This window comes from Bemisia tabaci, chromosome 4, assembly GCF_918797505.1.
Source record: "Bemisia tabaci chromosome 4, PGI_BMITA_v3".
NCBI lineage: Eukaryota > Metazoa > Arthropoda > Insecta > Hemiptera > Aleyrodidae > Bemisia > Bemisia tabaci.
Genome location: NC_092796.1, coordinates 58,541,772 through 58,562,259, shown reverse-complemented (window position 1 = coordinate 58,562,259; position 20,488 = coordinate 58,541,772). Strand labels below are relative to the sequence as shown.

Genomic DNA, 20,488 nt, shown 5'->3' with positions numbered 1-20,488 from the left:
AACAGATTTTACGTATTCGGCCACCTTAACATAACATCTTTTTGTGCAGGGAATTCAGCTTTCACGTAACCAGTGTCAAAGAAAATTTTAATATCTGATTTGGGAGTTAATTTCTATCGGACTAAAAACTATCGAATACGATTCATTCCGTCAAAAAAGAGATTTCCGGAAATTTGGCGGTTACGCTCTCCTTCAAAGAACCCGTTCGTTCAGGGTATCCCGAATTTCTCACGGGCCGGCCGCACGCTTTTTCGTTAAAATTCGCGTGATCGAGAAGTTTCATTTTAGGCTCCGGGCGAATGTCAAAGCTTTATCGTTTAACACGAGCGATCCATTAGCTCGGACGGCAGATGACTTTTTACTCCCCCCTCCCCCCCCCCCCCCCCGGACCGAGGGATACAGACGCGCAGGAGACGAGGAGGACACAGGCGCCGCGGCGCGCGCCGGCGCTTCGGCGACTCGCGGAGCTATTGTTCGGCGCTGGCGGGTGAGATGCACTCGGTGCGTTCACGCAAGAACAATGACTCGCTTACAAGGAGTCAAGGCCCGCGAAAAACAATCACTCCAGACATGAACGGCCAGTTTATTACTCGAACGCATGCCATGCCGTCATCACTGCGCATCGCTGTCCTGTACGCCGTTTCTTTTCGTAAGTGAGTTTGCATAGGCATGCGAGTGCATGTCGCGGCGACCGGGCCCGGCCGCGGGACTTACCGCGTCTTGCGGCCGGTCAATTTCCTCGGGAACCGATTTTGGTTCAAGGACTCGGTAAATTGTGCTTACTACGTCCCGCTTATTTCTCTCCTTGGTCTCGTTTTTGCGCAAGGAAATTATTTTATTCGTCTCTTCGCATGTTTCTCCTTCTCTCTGGGATCTTCCTCTCTTTTTCTCTCCCCCCTCCTTTTTACTCGCCTCTCTCTCTCTCTTTTTCTCTCTCTCATGGCCGCCGTCCCTAAATGTCATTTTTTCTAATTTTCTCTTTTTTCAAAGCTCGTCATCAGGGGCGCCATGGGGGAGGGGTTGATTGGGCCCTGAATTTGGGGCAGTCTGGCAGAGAAAAACCGCTCGACGTGACGACGGGAAAGGATAAAAAGTAAAAAGAGCGGGAAAATCATCGAAAGGAGTTTGGAAGAAGCGCATTCGCCGTTTCAAAGGTGAAAAGCTGAGCAAAAAAAATCTAGTTATCCTCTTTCGCGGTCCTGCAATAACTTGAAATGGAGCTCCTGCTTACCACTTTCACTGTGTAAAATGAGCGAAACCAAAAGATGGATCTTAGAATGCCCTACGAAAAAATGAAGGAGCTGATGGGGGCCGCTCGTCAAATACGTAACGCTAAACGGATATTTCGACCTTTCTTTAAAAAAAAATAAATTAAAAAAAAAATTATAGGATAAAACAATTTGCTTCCTAATGTAAACCGTCTATTGTAGAGGACTTGAAATAGTAGATGAGTTCAACAATTCAATGCAATCGGAGATACGGAAGAGGTTGTAGGGTCGCGAACTCGCGACTACCTTCTTAGTCGGGCGTTAAAGTCTCCGAAGTCGCTATACAGGGCCGCTTATAAAAGTAAGTTTTAATGGAGAGACCGAAGAGGTTGTGGGGTCGTGACCATCTTCTTAGTCGGGCGTTAAAGTCTCCGAAGTCTCTGTTCAGGGCCGTTCATAAAATACGTAGAATTATATCTAGGATTTTCCGACCCCCCCTTTCCCCCTTCGTATCTCTTTTGTGACGTAGGTCCCTATCCCTGAACACGTAAAAACAAAATGGAGCAACGTTTTCCTCGACATTTCTCCCTCCTCTCTAAATGATTACGTGTTTTATGAACAACCCCGTACCGTACCCGCAAGGCCCCTCTGCGAGTCCACCTCCAAAAATTTAAAAAAAAAATGTAAAATGAGATGAAAAAAACGAAATCATCAAGAGAAACGAAATGGATAAGAATAATACTCAAAATGGCACGATCAATTTAACGGAACAATACACAAGAAAATGGGCAACCAAAAGCTAAAAACATACAGAAACAAAATCACAAATGGGGGTCTGAGGGGTTTTTTGATTTTTATATTATTTTTATAATTTTTACCCCGGTCGAGGAGGGGGTCGGAACCACCCCGAAATGCCCTAGGTATTATGTTTTTTTTTTTAAAGTCTTGATTGCCAATTTTCTTGTGAAAAAAAGAAGTTCTAATGTAATTTTTTAAAAGCAAAAAACAAAAACAGAAAAACAAAAACAAAAAAACAAAAACAAATAGGACCCCAAGACTTGAATGAGGTACGGTTAAAAATAAAAATAATCTTCAGTGACACATGTAGCCTGTCGAATCGCATTTAGACTTAAGTTGCCAAGTAGTAAAATCAGAGCTGAAATATTTTACTGCGCGAGTGCCCTCGGATACCTATTTTGGGACGCCCATGCAGGTTGCCCAACGAGTGCCCAAGAGTGAAACGCAGACACACGAGTCGTTCTGCAGCCCGATTATTGAATCAATGTCGATACGACAAGACAAGGCGTATCCCTATCTTAACCATGCAATGTATCGCATTTCGATTTCTATCGATTCTTTCATGGTCTGATTGCATGATCGATTATGCCATTTACACCTGAATATCGATATAAGGGTTCCTGCGAACCCTGTAATGATCCTTTTCATGTTTATGGCTCAAACTTTCGCATCGGCCCGCAGCGCTGCTCGGCGTCGCACTGTGGATCGAGTCAATGGGAGAGGTCGGACACAATTCGGAAACTTTAAACGTTTATAACTCCCGTTTATGCTAAAAGTTGAGGTTACAAAAGTGGTTCCATCGGTTTCCTTGTGAAATTTTAATCTTGAAGCACCCCTTGAAAGTTAAAATCGGACGAAATAAACACCAAAATTCTCAGTTTTAGTCAAAAATTTAATGTCTGAACTCCCTAATCGATTTGATCCACTGTGCTATGCACAATGGAACGAGCTTCCGAGAGAAATCAGACAATAAATTTTGGACCAAAACTTCGGATTTATAACTCTATTTCCGCACTTTTTAAATTTTAAGGAGTGTTTTTTGAAGAAAATCATACAAGTAACCCAACGAACACGCTTTTAAAATTTTACGTTTTATACTAACGAAGATATAAGCTTTTAAAGGTTCCAAATCGCGTCCAATTTCTTCCATGAAATCAATCCACTGCACGGCGTCGGTGTCCAACCCTCCACTCCTCGTGACACATCTATTGGAGATGGATAAAGGGTCGATCCCAAGGTTAACCACACACGCATTCCGATTGCATAAAAATGATAATTTTCAGGTGTCATTAGGTCCATTTTAAGTATCAGTTGCACGCCTAGCGCTATGACCCGCTAGATGGACCAGCGCGTCGTCGAACATTGTCTATTTCCGATAAATAATCTTCCAATTTACATAAGTTCGTGTAGAAACACATTGTGAATCGGCAACACTTTTTTCAACGAATGTTGCCGGCTCTCTAATAAAAATTAGCCCTCAAGTCTGCGTTTGGAGAATATTTATGCACCAGTCGGCATCCCGCCGATGACTCGCCGCTGCGAATTATGATTGGAGAAATTTATCTTCAGTAGAAGAGACGTTGCAAAATATTGCGTTAAATGAGTCTTTTCATAAGTTTTTTCGGGTCAAGAACTCAAGAAGGGGAGTTGACCCTCTCGGCGAATAGCTGAAAACTCAAGATGAGTACATCGTTTGAGAGTCTGAAATTTATTCATAACTCGCAAATTTTTGAGCTGCCAATTTTCAAAATTTACCTCGTCAAGGACATGATTTGATTTTCATGAATCATCTGGGGCATATTGTGAAGCTCCTTTTAAAATTCGTCATCAGTAAAAAATAGTTTTTAATTAGAAAGAGAACGAAGTATTGATCTTACTGCGGATTGAGTGGAACCGAAACCACGTAAATTCAGGCCATGTTTGACAATGAAACAATGTGCAAAAGAATTACATGAATTACAAAATTTATTAAAAATTACCTTTACATATACTGCAATATATTTTTAATAAACATGTAATTCTCTTGCACATTGTTTTATTGTCAAACATGGCCTGAGTTTGCATAGTTTCGCTTCAACTAAATCGGCCAAAAGCTCAATACTTTGTTTTCTTTCAATTATGAGTAGCCGAAAACCTAATTATTTTGCTATTAATTAGAGGAGCGATTTTTCAAATATTTTCTGAAAATGCGATCTGTAGACTTGTCGCTGCAATTCTAGGTTGTAAGATTTATTAATAATGAGTTTTTACAAAAAAGAAGCAAAAAGAGAAAAAAACATCGTGAAGTTTATAGTGAATTTTAGACTCTCGTGATTTCTAAGCAATTTTCTGATTGAAACTATTTGGTTTTTTGGGTTTTTTTTTTTCATCCGAATCGCATGAATTTGTTTTCCGACTGATAGTCTGTTCGTCTGTTCTCGCCTGTTAGTTTGTCTATCCAATCGTCTGAATATCTTGCCAGACGCTCTATTATCTTTCTACAGTTGGAATATTTTGTTATGCTTTTCTAACAGCTTGGCATCGTCCAAAAGAGTTAAAATAAGGAGCTCTCGGAAAGAGGGGAAAGAGACGCATAGAAGAAGTGAGCGAGAAAGGAAACTATTTGAGTAAAAAATTGGTGATTCCGCTGATGACCAAGTTTACAGCTTTCGGATTGTCCGCGAAGTCCAAGCCGATGCAGTGAACCTTGACACACATAAAAGTGGTACATATATACAAAACTAAGCCGCCCCCTCTCTACGCGGGTCTCATCATGACGGACAGTCGACAATTAGCCGTTTCTCAGTATCCGATACTTCATTTTTACGATCGAAGTAATGAGGAATGCAATAATTAATTGTTACATTAGCACAATTGCTTTCAAGCCAGGAGGCCGTTCACTGCATTTCAGCGTCGCGGAATTCTATTCACACGACTGGAATCGACTTTTGCCCATTAGTTTTTTTGGGAGTCCTTCTGGTCTTGGTAGCTCTGATGCTCAAAATCTGCATTTTAACAGGGTTGTCAGCAATCTGGAAAACCTGGAATGTCAGGGATTGTGATTCATTGCAACCTGGAAAAGTTAGGGACATTTTTGGAATTGTTGGAATTATTGAAGAAGTCAGAGAATTTTGTGAGCAGCGTTTAGCAGAAGTAAGTGTATGATAAGAAGGAAAAAATTTGAGGTAGAGGTCTCATTCGAATGTCAGAAAATAAAACAATTTTGGAATCAGGGACGAAAAAATGATCAGTGGAAATTTGGGGAATCGGAACATGAAATAATAATTGAAACTCTATCATGAAATCTTCATGTGTATTGTTTACACTTATCCATACAAATAGGTGCCTTAAGAAATGTGCATTGATGGTTAAATGTGTAAGGCGGTTTAAATAAGTATGAGCAATGTATAACGTAAAAAGTAATGTAAACGCATATAACGGACTCAAAAATTACATTCACAAGTAAATCTTCCGAGTTTATTTTAAAAGATTTCTTTCTTTTTCCATTTACCGCCTATTATTTAAACTATAATTTTTAACGATGATGATTACTTTTTATCAGTAAATCTCTTCTCTCGGTAATTTTTAAAGAGAAATCCAAGGACAAAAATTATTCAGAAATGGCCATTTTCTATATCTATATCATTTCTTCAATAGTTAGGCTGCAAATGGGGGAAGAAGCCAGCATGCTAGCATGTTAAATATTTAAGACCTGGGCACACGCATTTTATCATCCTCTCAAATTTTCAAACTCCAAGGGTCAAATTAATGTCAACGTTCTTGTATACCATCCCTGTGAGGTATACTATCGCTTCAATTTTTTTTTTTTTTTTTTTTTTTTTTTTTTTTTTTTTTGCAAGGCTAATGTCCCTCTTCATTAATTACGGGCATGATAGATCGAAATTGAAACGAACTTAGTGTGGAGACATTACGTTACTCTTACTGACGTTTTCTCTCGGCTTACAAAGTGCCACGCTGGTAGCTCCTAGTTTAGTCCATACCATAAAATTCGCCGAGCTAAACTTTCACTCTAAGACCACCTCTGTTTAATTGTGTCGCAAAGACTCGCGAGGCGAATGATGCAGTCCAAAGTCTTGTGTTCACTCCGCAACATAAATATTGTAATCGCAACGGGTCTCTTGCACGCAAGAGACAAATCCACCTAAATTTAATTTCTAAGAGTAAATTCGCTCGAAAATCACGTTAAGCACATCAAAAAAGTCTGAAATCCAATCTTTAGAGCGCAATCTACGTAGTTTATAACGCAATTTTTTAAATTTATCGCGTACGCGGGCAGTTTTTCTTGATGGTCGGAAGTCAGGTTTGCCTGGAGAGAAACCTAACAAACAATCTCGCGAACTGTTATAAACTCTCTTTGCGTATAAGATTTCAATTGATTCAAAGCTTTTGCTTTCGCAAAATAAAGAAAGAAGACGGAAACAAATGCTTGAAAACGATTGAAATCATACAATGGAAAAAGTTAGTGAAATCGCTTGTTCACTTACGCTATAGTTCTGTTTTACATCTCTGCCTGTGCAAACCTGGTCGGCGGTAACTGAGAAAAACTGCCCGTAGACGCGGGAAAATTGAAAAAGCGTTTTACACAAAACGCAGATTGCGCGCTAAGGGATGGATTTCAGACTTTTTTGACGTGCCCAAATTGATTTTTGTGCAATTTTACAGTTGAAGATTGAATATTTTTGGCTGTACCTCTTGCGTGCAACAGACGCATTATTGCCCCAATTACAATTTCGGATCAAAATCAATTGTGCCTGTCCATTTTTTTAACCAATCTTTTTTCTTCGGTCATCCCATTCTATTTTTTCTTGTACTTTTCGAAAAGAAAAGAAAGTGAGGGTATTTCCTAAAATTCTCAGGCTCAGATAATTCTGGAGCTAAATTTGTCAATTTTTTATTGATTTGTTTTTTTTTTTGTTTTTTTTTTTTGCTTATTCTGCCGTGCTAAGGAGAAACGCCGTATGAACCTTCATGCGTTGCCAGATTGCCTTCCCTGGTAAAAATTGGCGATAAGAGCTGCGTTTCAAAATACCATCGGATTTTTTATAGCCGGCTAAAGAAGGCTACAGAAAATCATATAGCTGGCTGTAGAATGCGGAGAAAATCATACGGCCGGGCTATACGAAGCGATAAAAAATTATGCAGCCGGGCTACAGTTCCTATCGCCGGGCTTTACACTTTATCGCCTGGTTGTTGCTTTTTCGCCATCGATTATAAAAGGCTATAAGAAATTAGGTAGAAATGCGTGTGCTTTGGAAATCATTAAGTTTGATACGGAACCACCTTAATATTTACAAAACACACATTATATTTTCCTTTAATACATATTTTTTTTCATCAATTAAAATGAGAATAATCCATACAGGATGTGCAAACATTTCAAAATCATGAGTTGAATAACGCTGACTCCGCCAGATTAAATATTAGAGCCTAACACAAAGCGGAGCGGCGACGCACTGGCGCCTACAAACCTAACAGGGATACTTCACGCATTGCGCAACGCGTGAAGTATCCCTGTTAGGTTTGTAGGCGCCAACGCGCGTTTCGCACTGGCTGCCCGCCTGCCGCGCCGCACATTGGTTCCAGAGCCAGATCTAGGCGGCATTAATTAGAGTATCACCTTTGTTGGCATGCAATACATGTTTTTATATGTTTTTTTGGGTCGCTGATCACGAATCTGAAGTCAGTTTTACTCCATCGTTAACTAAAACATGGTAAATTTGCGAAAAATAGCAAATTCACGCTCAAATACCGGAATAATTATTTGACAATTTGGCTTGGAGCTTGAGCTATAATACATTTGACTAATTTAATGATTAATCATCCAAAACGACCAACGATTTTACTATTCTTCATTTTTGGATGGTTATTTGAGAAGGGAGAGGGGGGGGGGGGTTGCCACGTTGAATAACTGAACGAAGTATACCTGAATGCAATTAACACGATCTGTTTTCGGAATCTACTTCCATAATTTTGAGGTATAAGAAATGGCAGGATGAAAATAAAGTAAAAAGCGTCCTAATAATACCATTGGACAGGGAGAAAAGGCATTGAACGTTTCGGACACTGGTCCGTTGTTCTTTTAAATTAAAGAGGTTGTAATGTATTTTGCATTTTTTTTTTTTTTTTTTTTTTTTTTTTTTTTTTTTTTTTTTTTTGGAAGTACCTACGAATAATCAAGAAGAGCAAGAGTCAGTTTTCGTCCGAAATTCAAGAAATATATTCAAATTCAAAATTCATGTATATTAAAATGTACAACAACTAAATTGCATATAAATTTGATGAATAATTAACATCATGAACACATTTAGCAATCAAAATAAGTCACAAAAAATTACATTGAAAGAAAAATTTCACTGGCTATACAAGAGGAGGTGAATATTCTTGCGGGTAATTATCACATTTTATAGATTCAGACAATGGTATGCCAAAAAAAGTAGGTAAAAGTCGCAGCTTTTGTGATTTTATTACTGTTTTTGTTATTTAATTGAATTAATTAGGAGTTTTGAACTTGTGATGTCTGGTTGGAGGCTCTCAAACCTGTAACATCAAGAAAGAACAAAGAAATCATGATAAGAAAAAGAAATGAAGTGAGAAATGAAAAAAAAAAGAAAAAAACCGCCCAGAAAAAAAAGCGAAAATTTCGTGAGTGAAAAATTTCAAGCGACCAGTTTCGTCAGAGAGATGTAAAGATGGCCCTGGGCGATACGTTCATTCGTTCATTTGCCATGATCGTTTTGAAAAACCAAGTGAATAGACTCCTCTCTAAGTGAATATGAAAGAAAAAAATAGTTTTATAACATTGCAAGAAAGGTAGAACGGTATCACCAACCCGTAATGTGATATATCCAGTTCTCATGAGAACCGAGCGGGCGACCTTTAAAACGCTGTATTTAAAAAACCGGCAAAAACTGGCAAAAGATATTTGTATCTACATCATGCCTAGGATTAGTAGTAACTAGAAATGGCCGTTTAAAAGGTGTCGGAGGGTGACAAAGTAGTTATTTTCAGCCACTAAGGGAGTATTAGATCATTTTTAGCACCATCATTATACGTCTAATCAGTGTTTTGCAGCCCCTAAAAAATTGTATTTGCCATGATTGTTTTGAAAAACCCAGTGAATAGACTCCTCTCTAAGTGAATATGAAAGAAAAAAATAGTTTTATAACATTGCAAGAAAGGTAGAACGGTATCACCAACCCGTAATGTGATATATCCAGTTCTCATGAGAACCGAGCGGGCGACCTTTAAAACGCTGTATTTAAAAAACCGGCAAAAACTGGCAAAAGATATTTGTATCTACATCATGCCTAGGATTAGTAGTAACTAGAAATGGCCGTTTAAAAGGTGTCGGAGGGTGACAAAGTAGTTATTTTCAGCCACTAAGGGAGTATTAGATCATTTTTAGCACCATCATTATACGTCTAATCAGTGTTTTGCAGCCCCTAAAAAATTTTATTTGCCATGATTGTTTTGAAAAACCCAGTGAATAGACTCCTCTCTAAGTGAATATGAAAGAAAAAAATAGTTTTATAACATTGCAAGAAAGGTAGAACGGTATCACCAACCCGTAATGTGATATATCCAGTTCTCATGAGAACCGAGCGGGCGACCTTTAAAACGCTGTATTTAAAAAACCGGCAAAAACTGGCAAAAGATATGTGTATCTACATCATGCCTAGGATTAGTAGTAACTAGAAATGGCCGTTTAAAAGGTATCGGAGGGTGACAAAGTAGTTAAATTCAGCCATGTATGTGGAAAAATACGTGAAAATCACGTAAAATAGCGTTATGTCTAAGGGTTCATCTAAAGCTGTAGACTTAATCTAAAGATATGATTTCAACATGGTAAACCTTAAACTTACCTTCAATTTTAGGATTCTTTTTTAAAAACTGTGCTTTTCTGCCGAAAATGGCGACGAACATCACATATAAACATCACTTCACTGTAATAACTGAGGAAACTGGTATGAACTGCAGAAAGAGGACCTGCGCGCTTACCTTTGGAAGCTTATCATTTTTTTATCACTCATCCAATCATCATGATATTTGGCCGAGATACTCTCCAGAGTATGTAGTATCGACCAGTGGTGCCATTTTTCATTTTTATTAAAAGTCAATTTTTCGAATTAATGCCGCCTAAATCGGGCTCTGGAACCAATGTGCGCCGCAGCGTGCCACGGCGCTTGAAGCAACTATTTCACACCAGAGGTATTGCACAGTATCATACGAAACTAAAGGCGCTCTAATATATTAGGAATGGCAGGCATTCATCAATAGTGCGGAGCTTTCCTCGCAAAATAAATCAAGATACTACGGCCCAAAAAAAGAGCAGTAGTCCAAAAACTCACTAAGTCCTAGCATCCGTAATTAGTAACGCTTAGCATACACTTTATCGCCTGGCTGTTGCTTAGTCGCCATCGGCTATGAAAGGCTATAAGAAATTGTGTAGCCGGCTATAGAAGCTATTGGAAATCTTACAGCCGGCTGTAGGTCTATGGTATTTTGGAACACAGATTCTACTGCCAATTTTTACCAGGGTTTGGTAAAACAAGAATTTCCTGCCAAACTTATGAATATTTTTCTCCTAATTTTTCAGCTAATTTTATACGCATTTTCACCCAAAGTGCCTGAAAATTTCAAAGAAAAATATTCGTAACTTTCCTTAAAAATAAACATTTTACTCAAGGAAATTTGGCAACTCTCGAATGTTTATACGACGTTCTTCCTTAGCACGGCAGTATTGTTAGTTTTGTTTCTTTGCAAACATTCTGTAGAGTAGAACAAGTAGAAATGTATGTTTCTGTATGTGATGTAATGTTACCTTCAGGCCCGCCACATCCCATCTCGGGCCCTGGTACCAATTTTCTGGCCCGGGCCCCTAGCACAGGGGGGGGGGGAGGGGGGGGGGGTCCGGGGGGCCTCCCCCGGGAAATTTTTGAAATTTTAAATCTATTTGGACGCATTATGAAGCTCTTATGATGGAGATTTTCCATCAATTTCTGCAGAATAATTACGCCTTTTTGATTACTTTCAGCACCAAAAACTTTCGAATTGTTGCATTCAAAACATCTATAAATTTTTTTTTGAGGGGGCAGATGATAATTTTCAATTCTATGGGGAGCCGGGCCCCCCTGGACTCCCCTTTCGTACGTCTATGGCAAGGGAGTTAAGCCATTGAAGTCGAGGATGCCCAGAAAGGAGCCTCTTAGCATCCGACAACGGAAGAAAATGAAACACAGTTACTAAAAATATCATTCTACATATACTCAAAATCTTGAAAATCTCTAAAAAAGTAAGAAAAATTTTATAGTGCCCTAGCGTGTTCTTGAAACTTTATTCACCTTTTGCGGAATTTTTAGGGTAATTTTTTCACTTTTCCCAACGAGACAAGGGTTACACATGAATTCGTAGTGGTTTGTCACCTGCGTCACGGGCCCCTCCAGGGCCCGGGCCCCGGTACCAAGGACCCTATCCCCCCCCCCCTTGGCGGCCTGGTTACCTTCTCACTCCTTTCTTTCTCCCTTTAAGGAGTTTTTCCTTGTGTGAAATTACATTTTGAATGTTGTTTCTTTTTTCAGTGGTCTTACACCGGCTCAAAGACAGGTAGCAATGATAGCGGAGATGATACATTCAGCGTCGCTAATTCACGACGACGTCATCGACCAGTCCGATTTTCGCCGGGGGAAGCCCAGTGTAAATGTCCTATGGAATCACAAAAAGGTACGTTATCTTCAAATCTACCACAATACTGCCGTGTTAAACAAAACGCCGTAAATCCATCAAGATTTTCCCTCGTTTTTAGAACAACACTTTATAAAGTACAACCCGTTTTACCTATGCACCTCAAATCAGGTTAAGTTTTTTATAGCATTTGCAAAAATATTCTGTAAATACATTGTCCCAAGGTACACAAGTTTTTCTGCTATAATACATTGTTTCCAAAGAATGTACAATGGCGTTTACGGCGATTTTGCGTCGCACGGCAGAATAACTGTCAATGTCCTAACCAAATTATAACCTCGGCAAACACAGTTATCCCCGAAAATTAGAATTAATTAGCCTGATACCTGCAATACAACACAAAATTGGAAGAACCAAACGATACTTGTTTTACAGTGACGGGCGGAACTTCGGAAACAAGCAGTTTGCTAGGAATTGTCAAAAACTTATCGAAGACAGTGAAAATCAGATAATGCTCCCCAAATAATCAAAGAAATTAAGGAGTTTTGTAACTCTTTTCAGCCTTCACTGGAGAACAAACGAACCCTTGATCAGAATTATTCTGTCTCCAATATTTTCTGCATGAGGTTTCTGGGGGTTAATTTTGGAATTAACTGATGTAAGACCAGCCAACAAACCAACCTATAGGGGTCCTCCATGTGTATAATACGTATCGCTACAAATCGGATTTTTGCCACAATTTTGAGGGACTCCAAGAGTGGAACCACGGCTTGTCCCGGTGATATGGTGAATGGTGACTCAAGCCAGAGTTGCCACCGTCAGGGAAAATTTGTTAAACCTCCTTCATTTGCTTTCTAGAATGGGTTTGAGATTTCGGACTACAAATTTTGCCTGAAAACTATTTTCATTCATGCCGTCTTAACCACCTGTCATATCTTCAATTGTCAGGGAATTTCCCCAAAATGTGTCAGGAAAATCAGGGAAATGTCAGGGAATTTCATTCTCTAAATTCTGTGGCAACCCTGTCAAGTCTGCCTTCCCTACCGGCAGATTGAGATCCTATTCGTAAGGTGTCTGACAAATAGCGTGGTAGTATTATGCTATTATGGGGTAGCTCATGGCAGTTGAGCACCTACATAGCTCGACGCGGTTGAAAGTCATTGCATAGTTTGATAATAGTCGAGACGCGCATGCATAGACGTATCCTCCGAGTAGCGCCATCTCTTCGCTTCGTGGCGACCCGTGCGCTGCGCCGTCTGCTCCGTGACAATTGAATTAGCAAAGACATCTAACCGCAAATGAAGACGCCCGGGCACACGACACAATAACGTCGCGCCGAGCCGCCAGCCGCCTTCATGTCCATTCCTAGCGTTCGCACTCCACAACTGACGTCGAAAACGCCGTATGAGGCCTCAGACGTTGCCATATTTCCCTCAAGAAAGAATGAATTTACTGGGAAAATTGTCAACATTTTTCTTAACAATTTTTGAAAAAATTTTCTCCGCAGTTTAATCTGAAATATCGGAAAATTTTAAGATAGAATTAGCATATATTTCCTAAAAAATGTATGTTTTATGCGGAGAAATGTGGCAACTCTCGAATGTCCTTACGGCGTTTTTCCTTAGCACGGCAGAAAACAGGCCGACCAAACTTCCCGTTCTCTTGCTCCACGGGTCTCATCCGACAGGATGCAGCGGCATTTAGGTACATCGTGGTGTCATTGTTCTCGAAAATGTTTTAAAAAAAATAAACGGTTAAGACTCTCAACCACCTCTCTCTCTCGAGGAGTGAAAAGTCATGTTCGATGATGAAACAAGTTCATCAAACACGAGGGGCAATTTCCTCAAGGGAACGAGAAGGATAGTGCCTTGCACATTACTGACGAAGCAGAGAGTGGAGTCGTTTTCCTTACGAAAGGACGTAACTAAACTTTAAGGTTGCCAAATTTCCCCTCGCAAATTGTATTTTTACCTGAAGAGCCTTGGCATTTTTGATTGAAAATTCTCTGATTTTCCTCCTGATATCGTGCAAAAATCAGCAAATTTTTAATAAAAATTGCATAAGTACACTATCGTAAAAAAAATCAATCGTTTTAGTCGATTTTGCAGCCTTGGAATGCAGTTGCATTCCTTCGTCCGGAGAAACGGCGGGTGACGGTGAGAAGTTAGAAGGATAGAGATTCAGAGTTAAAATTATGAGTTGAAGTTGAATTAGTGTAGATCCTGCCGTGAGAACCTGTGATTCGAGGTTGCACCTTGTCCCGAATACATTTAAAGGATGATATGATCGCAACAACGGGAGGAACTAGTAACTTTTTGTGGGGGTAGGGGCACAAGTGTTTCTCATCAAAGAGGTTCTGGGATTAGAGTATGACACCACATCAAGAAGTGGCAGTTCCGAAAGAGGGTTTGGCGAGACTTTTCTAGCTGTAAAAAGGCATCTCGGAGGCCTGTTTGAAAAATTGAGCAGTCTGAGGATCAATTTTAAGCACTAAAGCTCAAATTTGAGCGGTCTAAAGGTCAATTCGAGCAGTCTCAGGATCAATTTTGAGGTGTTTTTACCGAAGTACTGCAGGAACGAAGGAACGTGTTCTGTCGGTCAAAATAAAACTTTTTTCTTAAACTTTTCTGAAAGTGCTTTTGAAGTGTCTCCTATTCTGGAATTCTTCCATTTTCATGAGATTCGGTGCATCACTGTTGCCGATATGCAGGAAAACCGATTCAATTCCCAGAACTTTTGAGGGCTGTAGCCATTTTTAAAAGCACTTTTGGAAAAAAAAATTCGCAAAAGAGAAAAAGTCTTATTTAGACCCATAGAAAACGCTCCTGAAGTCTGGCGCGCGTTTCAACCTCGGATCGCTCCATTTAAGGCCGAGCGCACACGTTCCATTAATTTATATCGCCACTTTTTTTTCTCTTTACTTAAAATTTAATATTATAACTCTGGGTGACGGTGCAAATTTCGGGCGGGCAGCGCGAGGTGTCCATCGTCGCGACGCCTCGGTGGGTGCGGAGGGCGATCGGCCTTCGATCGGAATGTCGTCGTCGGACAAAGTTTTTAGCGGCATTTCTTCATAGCCGATGTTACAACTCGCGAGATGATTGAGGTTTCCAGTCGAAATCGTTCTTGACCGGCGTGGCGCGCCGCTGACCTTACCACCTTACCTCCCGTGCGGCTCCGGCCCGACGCGCATCCTCCCCGGCCCTCTCCCGCCCCACAGTGGATCCAGCCAATCAAAGAACTCGGACAAAATTTTGAAACTTTCAAAGCTCAAAACTCTATCACTACGAAATGTAGAGGTCTTGAAAGCAGTACCATTAGGTTTCTCGTAAAATTTACTTGAGATAGCACCCCTAAAACTTCAAAGGGTGTCTACAAGTCCGGGATTTCCGGAAAGTCCGGAAATAGTACTGATTTTTTAAGGGCGGTCCGGAAGTACTGAAAAAATGCGGAAATTCCGCAAAATGGTCCGGAATTTTTTTTAATTTTTTTTCATTTTTGTCGCAATTTCAAATTTCTGAAATTTTTCTAATTTCGGCAAATGGAGGTACTGAAAAAGTACGGAATTTTTCTGTTGGAGGAGGTACTGAATTTCTTGAGAATGTACTGAAAAAGTACCGTGAAAGTACTTGTTTTTGACCAGCCTGTTTTAGTAGACACCCTGACTTCAAAATTTTACGAAATAAACTCAGGTTTAGTCTGAAATTTCATGTCCGAGCTCTCTGATTGACTCGATCCACTGTGCGTCGGCCAATTGGATTTGAATTCTAGTTTTAATTTGATTCCGAATCGGTTTGCGAAACTGTCTATGGGAGTCTCATCAGCGACGACGATGCGCCTTGACCAGGAGTCATCCGATCCCAAGCAGAAGTACAATCATCGTTGCGTTCATCTCGCTCTTTCTCTGCTGTACTAAGATAGAACGCCGTACGGATATTCAGAAGTTGCCAGATTTCCGACTTTGAAGTAGAATATCCTTGAGAGTTAATGTAAAGTTTCCTTCGAATTTTTCACGGAATTTTCCACACAATTTGTCTGATACCCTTTCCGAAAATTTGGAAGAAACGCATCGATAACTTTCCTCTAAAATGAATGTTTCGACAGAAAAAGCATCGTCTGGATGTTCGCAGGGCATCCTTTCGCAATGAGGGTCGTATCATTTTCAAGAGCCCAGGTAATAAGATTTTTATAATAAATCTCACGGTTTATTTTTTGGCAATCTTAAGGTTATTTGTTTTTTTTGTAAATCGTGAGACTTTAAAAAGAAAATCCACCATTTTTAACAAAAAGAACTTTTAAAAAGCAACATTATCGGGGTCTTTTCGTGACTGTCCGTTTGGATGTCTTTACTACACTGGCGTTTAAGTCTTTGGAGAGACCCATTTGAGTCCGGCTGATGGAAATAAAAAAGTGGACACTATCGAAACTCTTGCACTGCCTTACATATTTCTGCATCCAAACGCACAGAGCAACGATGAGATAAGTTTAAAAAAAGAAAAGTTAAACTTTTCCGTGTCCGTTGAGACAAACATCCCTCGCCAAAAAATCAAGAATGATTTGAATCAAATTATTTGCTGCACCAGTTTTGAGAATTTACCATCGTATACTTATCGTTTAAATATGAAAGTATTCACTAATCAAAAAAGCCAGTAAGAAAGTTGAATCCAATGAAAGTGCTATAATCTAATTTAGCAAGCTTTTTTAAGTGTGTTGGAAGGGTTGCTTAACTGCTCCAGCGGCAGCATGCACTCAATGGCAACCGTGCTGGTTAGAAGTCCGATCTAATGATTATAAGTTCAACAATTCACGAATCATGACTGTAAATATTAACTGTTCTTGCCACAAGGAAGTGAGCTGGTGTGCTGGATTGCCGAATGAATGTTGTTCATTCAATATTAATTTATGAGTACTGTCCACGAATGAGTGGAGTGCGGCAATCTTGCAGCTGTAGAGGATTGACCTTCCCGTCTAGCGCGAACCACCGTTGCGAATTGTGCAATTTTCGTTACAACTCTGGTCCTCCTTCAGTCCTTTCCCTTTTTGCCGACAACATGTTTTTGTGACGAAGCGGCCATGTCAAAAAAAAATTTCGAGTGTATAACCTAACCTTAATCTTGAAATATTTGCTTGGGCTCATCATTGTAAGCTAGGTTATGTGTCGTATTTTGGGTGTTTCGTCTTACGTTTGGAATTGATTATTTTAACCTTCTCACAACTTTCTCTTTCATGGATGGAAAAATTGTTAAAATTAAACTTTTCCCCTCAGCAAATATTATTTTTTTTATAAGATTAAAAAAAAAAAGAGTTTAATTTCAACAAACATTAGTGAAACATGAGCGGAGATATCGATTTGACTGTCGTGGTTCATCACATCCATAATTTTTCCGCCATTCCGGCGCGTTTGAATCTCCCGCAAGTCTTCGGACTTTTTAAAAACGAGCTTGTCCAGAATTTTGGCTCCAAAAATGAGCAATGAATCACCACATAATCTACTCCCCTGGCACTTTCAGAAATTAAAAAAAAATACAAGATTTTCTGACTCAGACTGACTCAAACCTTTTTCAGTTTGGTCATGAGTCAAAAGGGACTAGCCTATAAAACGGAAAACTGCGTCACATGACAGCAGCCATTTTGAGTTTCGTTCGGAGTTGCGATACAGGAGTGTCTTATCAATATCAAATCCGAGCTAGGTATACTTACGGAGCAACAACTTATGTTCATGCAGAGCTTTTTTTATTCCCTCGTCGTAATTTTCGATCCAATTTTCACTCTAGCTGAAATGAACCAGAACTATTGCCAAATGCTACCGTCACAATTTGGTCAGGCTCGGACTGGCCATAAGGGCAATCTGCCATTGGCAGATACCAAAAAGGCCCAAAAAGACTAACACAAACAAACACAATATGGAAATAAAGCGAGGGAAAGGATGCGCGTTAACGACGGCGCAGAGATACAACTATTCGTACTTGATGGACGTCCGTGCTGCATCTGAAAAATTGAAGGCGCGATGACGCGAAGCGTGAGTTCTCAATGCTCTGCTATATGCTGCCAATGAGGTGTCGCTCAGATTCGGGAGAAAAGTTAAAAAAGAGGCCCGAACACATCTCTCCTACCTTCGGCTGTGTTATTCACGTAGTGCTTGAAGCACCATTACGAATAAGACTAACACAAACAAACACAATATGGAAATAAAGCGAGGGAAAGGATGCGCGTTAACGACGGCGCAGAGATACAACTATTCGTACTCGATGGACGTCCGTGCTGCATCTGAAAAATTGAAGGCGCGATGACGCGAAGCGTGAGTTCTCAATGCCCTGATATATGCTGCACATGAGGTATCGCTCAGATTCGGGATTATGGTGCTTGGATGCGTCTAGTGGCTTTACTTTTTTTTGTTTTCTTTAATTTCAGAAGTCTCTCGGTCACTTCAATACGTTCAATTTTACAATTTTTACTCTGTACGATTAATAAACTTTGAACCTGAAAATAGCGTAAACTTGTGCTGCTTTGCCAAAATTTTCTGAACCCCTCTCCACGAAGGGGATGCCCCATCAAGAAATATCACATTACGCCCCTTTAACCAGCCAAGGGTCTACGCCCTCAGATGCGAGCCAGTCCGACCCTGAATGTGGTATCTATCAGAGTCACCGGATATTGCAAATCATAAGAGCGGGAGGGGACTAAGTACCAAACCGATTTTTTTGTTGAACGGATTGCTCAACTTTTCACACTCTCCAGCCGTCATTAGACGAAGATTACTTCTTCGTTAAATGATACGTTCACACGGAATGATGCGGGGAATCTCTCATAGTCAGGTAATTAAAGATGAGTATCCTAGAATCTTCGAACCAACGTTTTCTCCCGGCGTTAAAGTTACTTCCGAGGAATCAAACTAATCCTTACAAATGGACTGCATTTTGCAATTAGGAACTATAAATTCTAGCCCGGTTTAAAAACAACGTATGTGCCATTAGTTTCCCAATGCGCATAAGTGTTTTTTTCAGAAGAGCCAGAATTTATAGTTCCAAATTGCAAAATGCAGTCCAAATAATAATAATCTGATGAACGAGGTTTCAAGCAGTCCGTCGGCAAGTAAGAATAACCGTGTCATACCATCGGGAAGTCAAAATGAAACACGGAGGTGACTAGGTTTTCTTCTCATGGAGCCCTTTGTCCGAAAAAGAATTTCAAAATCTGGAATGGAGTTCTTGCTACGGACGGCAGATTCAGTGCATCGTCTCTTGAGATATTTTGTCTCTGCTGGTGACTGGTCCCTCTGGCGTTGGGTGAAGAACCGAAGAATGTGGAAGTTCTCTTCTGAGGCGACCGAATTAGGTAACCACGCGATGGAGGGAGGGAGTCAAGGTCGAATTCTGTCGGATTTCTTCGAGTTATACCCCGAATCCAAAATTGGACCGGTTGTCTAGAATCTTCGGCCCCGCGGAGGGCTGCAAGCTCATGCATGGAAATACCCGTTTCCTCGTTCGTTATCAGAGTGGACTTGGGGCTATCTGGCAAGGGTGACCCGCGTGAAGGTGGTTTTCCCCCGAATATTGGGTCCTCTCGAGTGTTATTTCGGAGTGTTCCCGGGTGAGGTTGTTGACTCTCCAATCCACCTCCCACCGTGCTGGATAAGTGCATCGGACGCATCGCACTTGGATCAACGTGTGGGTGCGGTGCATCCATTCTCCTTGCCTTGCGTGGTCATCCGTCATCGCGATAACCCGGCGCTCAAGACAAAAATAGAATCGTGTTTGGAGCGTTGAATATTTCAGATCAACAAAAAATTCGTTCCAACGACGATTTCTACCGATTATTTTCCAAATCACGCAAGCGCCAATCTCTATTTTGGTGGTAGAGGGGTTGTTTTTTCTTTGTTTGTTTGTTTTTTTTTTTTTTTTGTATGATCAGTCATGTCTGATTTAAAAATAGCCTTCTAAAATAACACACATTTTTTGGAATTCGGAGAGTGTCGACAAAGCATATAAAACGATTTCCCTTGTTTTTCTCGCATTCGCTATTTTGGCGCTCACGTGCTTTGGAAAATACTCGGTTCCCCGTTTACCGTTTTAGTTCGCATCTCTGGCATTATTTTTCCGGTCAGATTTACCAATAAAACTAAGTTGATTCACTAAAAATGTTTTTCAAATTGACCGACAACTACTCCGAGACATCTGGAGATGAAGAAAGTGGGCCCCTGAACTAATGTACTCGCGTTTCTCTCGATACTACTCAGACTCGGTATAAGTTATCAGACTCAGATATAACTCGGATATCAGTGAATTTTGAAAACGTCCCTTTGAGTGAAGTCTTGTTTTTGACTGCCTGTTTTTCGGTCAGTAAGACTCTACGTTGGGCCCCCTGTGGCGTAATACACTTCAATCAGTTCCATTTGGCCAGCTTCCTGCTTGTCTTCGGGTTACCGCCGAAGTGATTAACGTTTTACGCTAGCGGCATGTCTGGGTGTCTGGGTCGATGAAGCGACCCATAAAAAGTACTCCGCTCCATCATGGAGTTGTTGACTGAAACATTCGCGAAGAATTTACCTGAGTCAACGACAGGTGTAACACGCAGACAACGAGAATCCTTTTTTAACCTTGCCATGTTGAAAGTTTCAAACTGCACTTAATATTAACCCTAGTACAATGAATTACCCTGTCAAGTATTGTTTAACTTCGTTCTTTTCGTGAATTACTCTCGAAACCGTGATACCACGGATCTCTTTGGGGTTTTTTTTTTTTGTTCATTCATTTTATGTATTTGTTTTTTATTATTTTTTGTCGGACTTAAAGTAAGATTAT

The 20,488-nt window shown here is 40.3% G+C and overlaps 1 protein-coding gene and 1 long non-coding RNA gene across 4 annotated transcripts in view; one reads left to right on the top strand and one right to left on the bottom strand.

Annotated features, from left to right (window-relative positions):
* The window catches only part of qless (decaprenyl diphosphate synthase subunit 1 qless), a 102,858-nt gene that overhangs the window by 60,037 nt on the left and 22,333 nt on the right, over positions 1-20,488 (top strand). For all 3 annotated transcript variants that reach the window (XM_019059421.2, XM_019059419.2, XM_019059418.2), the window contains exon 4: positions 11,585-11,726. In XM_019059421.2, the coding sequence (XP_018914966.1) occupies positions 11,585-11,726 (142 nt within the window). The remainder of the gene's footprint in view (positions 1-11,584; positions 11,727-20,488) is intronic.
* LOC109042403 (uncharacterized) lies at positions 7,580-11,642 on the bottom strand. The gene is made up of 3 exons (XR_011899822.1): positions 11,506-11,642; positions 9,869-10,827; positions 7,580-8,543 (listed from the first exon to the last, which is right to left on the bottom strand). It is a non-coding gene; the product is annotated as an uncharacterized lncRNA (long non-coding RNA).